At 37.1% G+C, this 11931-nt stretch overlaps 1 protein-coding gene across 1 annotated transcript; it reads left to right on the forward strand.

Annotated features, from left to right (window-relative positions):
* Nucleotides 1-8841: 8841 nt before the first annotated feature.
* Nucleotides 8842-11893, forward strand: LOC135751835 (uncharacterized). The gene is made up of 8 exons (XM_065270109.2): nt 8842-9056; nt 9175-9298; nt 9531-9745; nt 9830-10048; nt 10138-10464; nt 10848-11105; nt 11197-11318; nt 11434-11893. The coding sequence occupies exons 1-8, from the start codon at nt 8996-8998 to the stop codon at nt 11566-11568; spliced, it is 1461 nt and encodes a 486-aa protein (XP_065126181.2). The 5' UTR covers nt 8842-8995; the 3' UTR covers nt 11569-11893.
* The last annotated feature ends 38 nt before the right edge of the window (nt 11894-11931 follow it).

Genomic DNA, 11931 nt, shown 5'->3' on the forward strand with positions numbered 1-11931 from the left:
TTAAACCTAAATACAATAACATTCTAATTTTTCATTTTAAAAAAATTAGTCTTTTTACTTCATTCTGCTCAAAAACACTCAAGATTTGCTTAGTGCCAAGAGAGGTCACACTTAAAGCAACACCAAAGAGTTTTGGCTCTTTGCTCCCCCTACAGGTTAGAAGCGTAATTGTCCATTACCCACTGTCATAAATACTGAGGCATAGCTGGCTCTGATTGGATTGTAGGTCTGCCGTAAAGCAAGTTTTTGTAGTATTCACTCGGACTACAGGACCACTACCCGACGTTTGGAAACTTCTTTAGTGCGGTTTTGGCCGATAGAGGGCTGCAAAGCGAATGTGAAAGTGCTGTTCACCCTGTTTAGAGTGGATGAACGACTGAAACTGTTTTGGAAGCGTTATTTTAAGGTAAAAAAAACTCTTTGGTGTTGCTTTAACATACACAGATGATGCCTAAAGAAGACATTAGGTCCTGAAATTTTTATTTATTTATTTTTGTACATATTTCCTGTATTTTCTGTTTGTATCTTAATAAAATAGATTGAAAAATAAATATTGATGGACATTTAAACTTCTAAAACAACAAGTCTGGTGGTGGTGGCCTAAGACTTTTGCACAGTACTGTATGGAAGTTGAAACAACCCAGCATTAGTTAAATTACAACCCAACAGTTAAGGTTAATCCCTTTTTACCCAAGGCTGGGTTGAAAATAACCTCTAATTTTTTCAGAGCGTAAATGTCTGAAAATGGTTGACAAATATTGATGTTTATTTTTTACACAAATATAATATGATTTGTTTGTTTTTTATTTTTTAATATAAACCTATTATAAGATGAGCCAAATATCAGATCTTAGCAGTGTACAGAATTGTAAGTAGGTTGAGGTTAATTACTTACTATTACAAGCAGCTGTTCCCAGGCTTTCTCACGGGTTTTCAGCAATAGGCTTGTTCGACTTTATGCGGCGCCACAAGAACCGGCAGCCGGATGACGTCAAAGTTCCGCGAGAGCGATTTAAAAACAAACTCCTCCGTATGGTTTTGCGAATCACCCTCGCGGTAGTTTGACGTCACCCGGCTGTCCATTCTTGCGGCGCATGAAGTCGAACAAGCCATCGCCCAATGAAATCACCGCTAGCGACAGAGCCCAACCAATCACAGCCCAGAGTTTCTGTGCACGTTTGAAATCGGCTGGTTTGTATCTTTTGGTTTCTTAAATCCAGTCCTCGGGACCCCCCTCCCAGCATGTTTTAGATGTCTCCTTATATGAAACACCTGATTCCACTCATCAGGCTCCTTCAAGCCTAGCCTGATGAGTGGAATCAGGTGTCTCATATAAGGAGACATCTAAAACATGCTGGGAGAGGGGTCCCGAGGACTGGATTTGGGAACCACTGTGGACTTAGCACAAACAAGAAACGATAACGCTTTAAATACCCAAACACTACACCAGACACCTAAAGCAAAGCACAAGGTGAAGCAGTAAGTAAACACATGATTTTAAACGGTATGGATCGATCCTGCGTATGTAATGATTGAGCTGTGTTTGTCTGAAGTTTAGAGCTGCTGTGTGCGTCATGGCATCCAGAACTGAAGCCCGGGAAATGCCTCTACAAATTAATGTAACGCTATAGCCTATATTGTAAGTGATCATCTTTTTTATTTATTTAGACCTAGGTGTATGTGTGTGTAGTCATAGCAGTGAGTAACAATATGTTATTGTGCGCTGTCACCGATGTTATGTTTTTGTTGTGGTGCGCGTAGGCTATTTCTGATTTTGTCAGTCATCTCATGTCTCTATGATCCTGTCCTGTCCTATTCATTGTAGCCTGCTTGTGGACATTGCGTCATCACGTGCTGTAGTAAAGGGCCCGCCTTGATAATCCTGATTAGGGGCCCGGTGTTGCCTCGTTACGCAGCTGCTGTATAAAACAAAATTATATTATGTTTTATTACATTGTATTGTATTGTATTGTATTGTACTGTATTGTATTTATTGTTAATCAATTTTTAAATGTATAATTCCAACACTTCGATTATTGCTATTTTATAGTTTTAATTATTTTGTCAACTAGAGAATAGTAGTAATAAGAAGTAAGTAGGTATGTTAAAACTTTTGACTGGGATAGACCTCAATTAATTCTAAAAGACGTTTTCATGTAGCCTGTAAAAGCTAGCAACAAGACGGTTTCATCTGACGCATACGCGTTGCCACGGTTACGCGCGTGTCTCACAGTTAACTTCCGGTCTGTGGTTGTTTAGTCGACCTGGTAAGTGGTTAAACTGACCTCTTGAACAAATACCTTGCTGAAAATATGAAGGTTTTGGTTTCTGTTAGAATCTAATTCTAAGGAGGTCCAGAGGTATGAGATTTTCTTTAGATTTCTGTACTTAGGTGGTTAGATGAGGTCTGAGATGAGCAGCAGAGAGTTCTGATATATATCAGGGGCTATGAAAGACACTGACAACAAATGCCGTTCAAACATAGACCAAATTTTATTAGACATCCTTCACATTATATAGGATACAGAAAGGAAACGTTAGTCACCTGGGTAATGTCTGGCACAATCTCGTGATCAACAAATCCGTCGAGACAAACAATCGCATGACTAATTAACTCTGCAAGCATGCACTTTTGGTAGACAACCTAGACAGCTTTATGTTCGACCTACGTGAGGGGAAGTGATACTAAAAACAGAGAAGTGGGGTCTGGAACATATCCCTAACATACCCTCCTTAACCCTATCACAACCATCCTGCAGTTAACCAAAGGATATGTCGAAATATCTCCCAAACATAGCAAATGCAAGATCATCAATCACTGGGGAAAACTTTAACTGAACAGGCCAGAAATTAAACCGTGTGTTATACAATGGAAAAACCAGACACATAGCATTTCTATAATATGCATTGTATATATTTCAAACCTAAAAGACAGGATGAGCTTGTCATCAAAATATGATTAGAGAAGATGCCACCCTGAAAAGGATTATCATAGACATGTAAACATAAATGTGAAACTAAACAGGATATAGACCGTTTCAGCAGAAACAACATAAACAAGCGACTGTCGCGGTTTGCACATAACTTCCGGTAAACTCCGTTAAGAATAAATAACAACAAAGTTCTTTAAACATAGTTTATTTATATAACAAGCAAAAAAACAACACATAGATTACCTAGGAAACCAAAACATTTGTTATTTTCGACGAGGCATTCGTTCAAGAGATCAGTTTAGTAACTAGTCAGACCATTAAAAAAACGAAACCGGAAGTAAGGTTCGGATCCAGACGTGTATCACATGCGTCCGATGAAACCGTCTATACAGTCTTGTTCAAAATAATAGCAGTACAATGTGACTAACCAGAATAATCAAGGTTTTTAGTATATTTTTTATTGCTACGTGGCAAACAAGTTACCAGTAGGTTCAGTAGATTCTCAGAAAACAAATGAGACCCAGCATTCATGAAATGCACGCTCTTAAGGCTGTGCAATTGGGCAAGTAGTTGAATTAGTCGAAAGGGGTGTGTTCAAAAAAATAGCAGTGTGGCATTCAATAACTGAGGTCATCAATTTTGTGAAGAAACAGGTGTGAATCAGGTGGCCCCTATTTAAGGATGAAGCCAACACTTGTTGAACATGCATTTGAAAGCTGAGGAAAATGGGTCATTCAAGACATTGTTCAGAAGAACAGCGTACTTTGATTAAAAAGTTGATTGGAGAGGGGAAAACCTATAAAGAGGTGCAAAAAATGATAGGATGTTCAGCTAAAATGATCTCCAATGCCTTAAAATGGAGAGCAAAACCAGAGAGACGTGGAAGAAAATAGAAGACAACCATCAAAATGGATAGAAGAATAACCAGAATGGCAAAGGCTCAGCCAATGATCACCTCCAGGATGATCAAAGACAGTCTGGAGTTACCTGTAAGTACTGTGACAGTTAGAAGACGTCTGTGTGAAGCTAATCTATTTTCAAGAATCCCCAGCAAAGTCCCTCTGTTAAAAAAAAGGCATGTGCAGAAGAGGTTACAATTTGCCAAAGAACACATCAACTGGCCTAAAGAGAAATGGAGGAAGATTTTGTGGACTGATGAGAGTAAAATTGTTCTTTTTGGGTCCAAGGGCCACAGGCAGTTTGTGAGACGACCCCCAAACTCTGAATTCAAGCCACAGTACACAGTGAAGACAGTGACGCATGGAGGTGCAAGCATCATGATATGGGCATGTTTCTCCTACTATGGTGTTGGGCCTATTTATCGCATACCAGGGATCATGGATCAGTTTGCATATGTTAAAATACTTGAAGAGGTCATGTTGCCCTATGCTGAAGAGGACATGCCCTTGAAATGGTTGTTTCAACAAGACAATGACCCAAAACACACTAGTAAACGGGCAAAGTCTTGGTTCCAAACCAACAAAATTAATGTTATGGAGTGGCCAGCCCAATCTCCAGACCTTAATCCAATTGAGAACTTGTGGGGTGATATCAAAAATGCTGTTTCTGAAGCAAAACCAAGAAATGTGAATGAATTGTGGAATGTTGTTAAAGAATCATGGAGTGGAATAACAGCTGAGAGGTGCCACAAGTTGGTTGACTCCATGCCACACAGATGTCAAGCAGTTTTAAAAAACTGTGGTCATACAACTAAATATTAGTTTAGTGATTCACAGGATTGCTAAATCCCAGAAAAAAAAATGTTTGTACAAAATAGTTTTGAGTTTGTACAGTCAAAGGTAGACACTGCTATTTTTTTTAACACACCCCTTTCAACTAATTGCCCAATTGCACAGCCTTAAGAGCGTGCATATCATGAATGCTGGGTCTTGTTTATTTTCTGAGAATCTACTGAACCTACTGGTAACTTGTTTGCCACGTAGCAATAAAAAATATACTAAAAACCTTGATTATTCTGGTTAGTCACATTGTACTGCTATTATTTTGAACAAGACTGTATGTATATATTGGGTTTGCTTACAAGTTAACTAGTGGGGGTGGGAAAGGTACATCTTTTAGATTCTCACAGTTTCCAAAAGATGGTTTTTCAACCCAGGGAGGCAGCCTTCTTGGGCTTAACTTAGCTTCCTCTTCTATACGTTACATTAGTAATACGCTCGCTTATAATGTTGATTCATAGCCGCAGCAAATGTAGCTGCTTATGCTATCGTGTATTATGTTGTGCTATCTGTAGATTTTCTGTGCTTTTCACTGCTTCTATTAATGTAAAGCTGCTTTGAAACAATTAACAATTGTGAAAAGCGCTATATAAATAAAATTGTATTGAATTGAATCACCGCTGTGTAAAGATGGCAGCCAGGCGAGAATTTAAGGATCTTAATATTATGTTCAATATATAATTGTATAGGCTACATCAGTGTTGTAGTTGGTATGTGTTAGCTATATTTGAACTAAGGTTATTTATTTGTTATTCACTTTACTTATTAGAAGTAATCTACTGTAGAGGGACCCTGATTCTTTGTGGTCTACCGGAAGTTAAGCTTGCGTTACAAAAGCTGTTTGTTTATATTGTTGTCGTTAAAACTGTGTAGTTGTTGAGTTAATTTTAAGATATACATTTTAAGAGAACGTAGGTCTTTGTGTCAACAGGATCTCTGTGTGACGCAAAAAGTACAATGACTTGTGCGGTCAATAGGAAAGGATGATAACTCTGTCTAAATCTCTCCAACAAGCACAATCTGTGTTAATATGTTCCATTCTCTCTATTATCTGCATGCATATAATATTCCCACTCACGATACTCTGTTTTCCACATGAGGGGCTGTATGTCTTCCCCATGTCTCTTGTTATTCAAATCAGCTGTATGAGCCCCACGCTGCTGTGTGAAGGAAAGACCCCATCACAGCCTCTCATAGAGGGGGCGAGAGTGAAAGTTAACTCTGATATTCACAGTGTATCTGTAACCACAACCTGTAGCTGTTCATGCCAACTGAGCTGTTTGGACGTTTCATTGTTTCTTTTTGGGTGACGTGTGCAGGTATAAAATCAGATGAGAGCGCACACAGGATAAAACAAAGGAAGAGACAATTAAAAAAGAAACCAAAGGAAATAATGAGAGCTAAAATTACACCATTATCTGAGGATCTGTGGTTATCCTCCCTTACACTACTGTACCTTGCACGCTACATTCATCCTTTCCCACCTATATATTGTTTTGCATATTTACATATTCAACTGACAGCTTACTATTTCCAGTTAGTTAATTCACAACGATAGAGTCACAGTGGCCCCAAAAATATATGGACAAGGTTTATTTTAACCAAGGTGGCATTTATTGACACACCTCATACACCTGCTTAAAATGACTTTGAGACTATTTGGTAAAAAGTTACTGTTTTCTACATAAAATCATTCTACATAAGGATCATTCTGTGAAAATATAACCTTGATATCTTTAATATTGACTGAGTAAGGTCATGTCAAAGATTGAAATCAAACTTTGATGCCTGGATTTCACAGGCAGGGCCGTATTTTGTAATTTAACACTTAAGCCAAATAGGGGTCCAAAAACTTGATGCAAGGTAAATCGTAAATGTGAATTTTATTTAAAGTACAGACTTGGCATATGCTCTAAAAAAAAAATGCTGGGTTATATTGACATTTTTATTTGTGTTTGTCCATATTTTAGTGTATAGTACAAATGTACAGTAACTGCTGTTTGACTCTGTGACAGGAAGACTGAGATGAGATGAGAGTGAAAAAAATGGGAGGGGAGAGGTTGAGTCAACCACAGTGTCATTGCTCTCTTTTCTTCATCAAAACAACTCCAGCCCCCATATTCATGTCAGTCAGCGCTCCGTCTCTCTGCCCTTACTGGAAGTGCTGCTGTTTTAGAATATGCTGATTGAACATCCGCATATCAACGGCTGAATCTGGACTGACACAATAGAAAGCAACACGTACATACTGAATGCAATAACAGAGTACGGCTATAATTAAACAAGGTTTTATGGGTTAATGTCACATCAAAAAATTCCATGCGTTTCAGATTTCATGTGCAAAAGTGCGTAATAATGATGAAGCAAAATGTAGCTGTTATTAAAGTTTTGGATCTTTAATATATTAAGCTGCTAAAATTCACTATTCGAGTTACAAACTGTGTTGTGTTCTTACAAAAGCATGAATTTGGTGTCTTTATTGCAGAAATTATTTATTTGATCATTTGAGGAGTTCAGATGCAAAACCCTCTAAGTGCACCCTACTTGTTTTCTTGTAAATTAGCTTTTTTAATCAGGCTCTTGTGTTTAGGTTCAATCATTTCACTTTAATGGCAATAAAAAGGTTATTATTCAGTAATTGAAATGTCTTATTCTCACAAATGTCACTTCATTGGTATTTAACTAATTTTACCATCTTTATCGGCAAAACATTCTAAGTAAATGCAAGCTATTTTGGCAAAAACTTCCACTTCTAACTTCTTTGGACAAAACTAAACAGTTGCAAAATCACTAAAGGTGCAATTAGAAACAATGCAAATTATAAAAGTCAGCCTGAAAAAATGAAGAAACTAAACCACATTAGGGGGCACCGTGAGGGACACAAGTTTGAATGTGATCCACGGTTTCGCACAATGTCGTTTATCCAATTTATCTTCCATGCACTTAGAGGATTTTGCTGCAAAATCAACAGCGTTTAGCAGTTTTTGCAAACAAACCAGTATTTCTGAAAGACCGGAGGCCGGGATTAAGCATATTTGAAGTAAAACTATTTTATAAAATGTGCAGAGTTCATTCAGTCATTTTCATTCTTATTTTTGACAAAGGTGGCATTTAGTGGATTTTGCCCTATTGTTTTACATCTATAAAATAGGACAGCATCTTGCAGTATAGTTTTACTTGTTTTCAAATATGTGTGACCTTGCTGTAAAATCCAGGGTACGCTTTATTTTATTTTAAAATAAAGAGCATCAAACTTGAATTTCAATCTTTAATATGATCTTGCTCAGTCAATATTAAAGATATCAAGGTTATATTTTCTATATGTTCTTTACATTAAGATAATTTTATGCAAAAAAAAAAATTATCCTGACTTTAGGGTTTTAACGCAGCGTTGGGGTAAGTTTATTATTGAAAAAAATCTATTTATTATTTTTACACCACTGTGCAGCATAAGTGTCAGATCAATACATTTTTATTTTCATTTAACTTAACAATTTAAGTCATATTTTATTAGTAAAAACTTAATATAGTATGTTGCAAAACCAAATTTTTTTTTACTTCATGCTGCATTTTTGTTCAGTACAGTGTAAAGAAAATTGCATTTAAATGTTTATTACTTTATTTTTAGGTTACAGCAACTCCTAAGGTTAAAATAACCTGTAAATCCAAATTGATTATACTTAAAAATTAAAGTGCATTTTTTACAGTGCAAAAACTTCACTAAATGCATAAAGCAGAAAAAACAGCCAAACCAATAGTTTTTGTTATTGTTCTGTCTTTCTGTGGTTTGTGCATGTTTTGCATTCACTGTATCAATTTGACATGAATTTGCTTGCATGCGAGCGCATAAATACATTGTTTGCGGTGTAAATTTTCCATATTGGTTTTTATATTAACAAATGTTTTTCCATCCTTTTAACTTGATGACATACTTTCGCATAAACCTTTTCACGTGGTGTGAGAAAATTCAAGAATTTGAAGAATCCCCGGTAAATCCGTGGGAGAATAAAGCCTCAAGTGTCACCTCTCTTTCTCTCTCTCTCATCCTATTATTTAATCTCTCTCTCTCTTACTTTTTCCAATGTACGTCAGTTAGACCACATATCATCAGTTTCACTATATGCAGGTTCTGAAGTCATGTGATTTTGAAAGGCAGAGAGGAACTACCCACAACACTACAAACCCACACATCCACCTACAGCTGTATATAAACAAGAGCAAATACCAGAAACGGCAGACAAATGCTGAGGATCATACACGTACGATTCAGTGAGATAGTGATGATAAGAAGATAAAGATCAAAAACGAAAGAAAGAATCAAACATGCATCAACAGGAGAAAGCACCGTTTTTGTTTATTCTGGGTTTAGCACTTGCTTTTGAAGGTGAGGTTTTATGAATTATTAATACATTTTGAATTTAATAAATTTAATAAATAATGAATTTTTAAATAAATGTCCAAATATGAATCCCTTGTTAATTTTACATTGCTGTCTTCTGCAGGTGGACAATGTTGGGAACATGAAGTGGTTGGGACATACGGTTCTGTAGTCGTGCTGCCATGTAGGGATGAAACTTCTTTGCTTTCACACCCTACTACAGTCTACTGGAGCAAGATGATAAACAAGTACGAACCAAACCATCATCCATTCATCTTATACTGTAAAAAAATAGGTTTTTCAATTTTAAAAGTTATCCAGTTGCCTTCAAATGTTTAGTTAATTCAACTTAAAAATATTAGTTGACACATTAGTTGTCAAAATTTTAAGGCAACCAGGTATTTTTTTTACAGTGTACCTCACCTTAGGTCATTTTATCCTACTTGTTTCACACTTATTTTATTTTTCTCATTTATCTAGTGTACCAAAGTCTATTTGGAGGAGAGAAAAAAACGGCATAGTGTTTCGACCGGTAAAAAACCCGCCGCACATCCATTGCCCCAATCCGAACTTTGGAAAGGCGGATTACAGCCTTCAGATCCTCGGAATGACAGATGAAGACGTAGGACTTTACACATGCGAAGTACAAGGACAGATTCGTATGAGGAAGGTCATCATGCTCAGAATTATTAAAGGTAAAACATACACAGAGAGCAAAAAATTGGTCCTGCTCATTTAGGGATTCAGTTATGTTAAAGCTCATGTGTTTCTCTATACAGTGCTCTTTTCTCCTGCACTTGTTGTGGAGGGCTCAAGGACGGAGATAACATGCAAAATCAATCCTCAGCCAGAATTTCAAATTCGCTTTAGACTAAATGGCAGTGTCACATATAGAAAAGTTCTTTATGAAGCTACTCAAAGAGATTCTGGAAACTGGACCTGCCAGGTTTCATACAATGATGTCGTTGGAAAGGCAACAAAATACTTAGAGGTCAAAGGTGAGAATTCATTTTCAATACCGACAATTGATGACCATTAGCTAAAATTTATTTCCATCGCTAATTCCCTCTCTGGTTTCTGTCTCCAGGAATCTCCACTCCTCCAGATGACTCTTTAGTGTTGTATGCCGCAGTGGGTTCTTCAGTCGCTTTGCCTTGCTTATTCTCCGAGGGTCTGGATGAAACCAATGTGAGCTGGGAGAGAAGTTCCACAACAGAGAATTCTCCCCTCCCTTCATCTTTCAAACAGTCTCCTACTGGGTCCCCAGTGCTTTTCGGTTCTCAGGACAGATCAGCTTGGATAGAGACAGTACAGGATGGAGATGAAGGAAAATATACATGCTCAGGAATTATAAAGAGATCGAATGGGACACCGTACAGAGTACAAAGGAGGATGCAGCTGGTTGTTGCTCGAGGTGAGGAGAAAAACGCAGTTTGCAATTTAACTGATCCCAGACAGTAGATGACTCTGGGCCGGATCCGAACCGGAACTGCTGACTTTGGCGCGGATCCGTTGTGAATCCGGCCCGAAGTCGTCTGCTGGGACAACATTACAAAAAAGATAACAGTTTTGCAACAATTTTTTTATTATTCACATTAAGTCTGACTCTATATTTTTATTTTTAAATGGTTTCAATATCTTGATTCCTAATTAACAACAAACAACTACACTGTTTCAAGCAATTCAATTCAGATTTAAATGATTGTACAATTTGGTCTTGTATACTTTTTATGCCCAAAATGAAACAGGACTTAATATAAAATGTTTAACAGCTGCATCTTTCTGGTTCCTCTTTAGTTTTGCGCTCTTCATCATCCAGCAAAACCGGACAGATGTCCCTCACCTGCCATCTCAGCGACCCCAGCCAGGTCACTTCATACGAATGGCTTCATGTCACGTATGGGATAAACGATACTCAAACAATGACCCTGGTTACAAAGTCAAAGATCCTCAGGATTCAGAAATTAACAGAGCAGGAAATCGGTGAATGGGTGTGCCGCTACTACGGAAAGGACGGTTTTCTGGGAAACGTAACTTACCAAATTCACATGACGGGTAGGTCAAGTTTTTGAGTTTTAGCACTGTAACACCTAAACACATCCATAAACGATTAAAGTACAATGCTCTGTTTTGTTGGCCTCCACAGGTGCTCAAACGGGTGAAAGTAAATCCACTTCTGGAAGAAAAGTTGGTATGGTGATGGGATTAGGATTTTTGTTCTTGGTGATATTCCTGATTTTGTTCCAGATGTACAGAAACTATCGCAGAGTACGTTCAATTCTCACAAAATACTACATATATTTACATAATATTGAGCCTTGTGTAAAACATTTAGTACAAGTTATCATCATTTAATCATATTTTCATTTTTTCCAATTTGCAGAAGAGGAAGATCCTTCTTTACCCTGCTATGGAAACTATTGTCCATGAAGCCGTCACTGAACGAGAGAGGAGAGAGCGATACGAGGCAAGAGTAAAGGAATCTTGCAGCGGAGATCCGAAATCAGTGCGTGTGTGAATGAATGTGTTTTCATCATGTAGTCCCTGTGACAGCGAGAAATCTTTGTGCGTTACTCTATAAGCGATTATTAATGTATGCGGGTGCATGTGTTTTTAATGCAAACAATTGTAGCAGTCCAGTTAAACTGTAAATATTTTACTTGAACTATTACATGTAAAACTTTTGTATATAGACTGTAAAAATTATTTGTTGGTTCAACTTACAAAAGTAAGTAACCTGGTTAAATTTTGAGCTAATTCAACTTAAATATATTAGGTAACTCAGAAGTTGTGTAAAAATTGTTTAGTTAAATTAACTCAAAATTTTAAGGCAACCAGATTACTCCTTTTTAACTGTGTGTATATATAATTAAATATAAGT

This window comes from Paramisgurnus dabryanus, chromosome 13 (genome assembly GCF_030506205.2).
Source record: "Paramisgurnus dabryanus chromosome 13, PD_genome_1.1, whole genome shotgun sequence".
NCBI classification, from domain to species: domain Eukaryota; kingdom Metazoa; phylum Chordata; class Actinopteri; order Cypriniformes; family Cobitidae; genus Paramisgurnus; species Paramisgurnus dabryanus.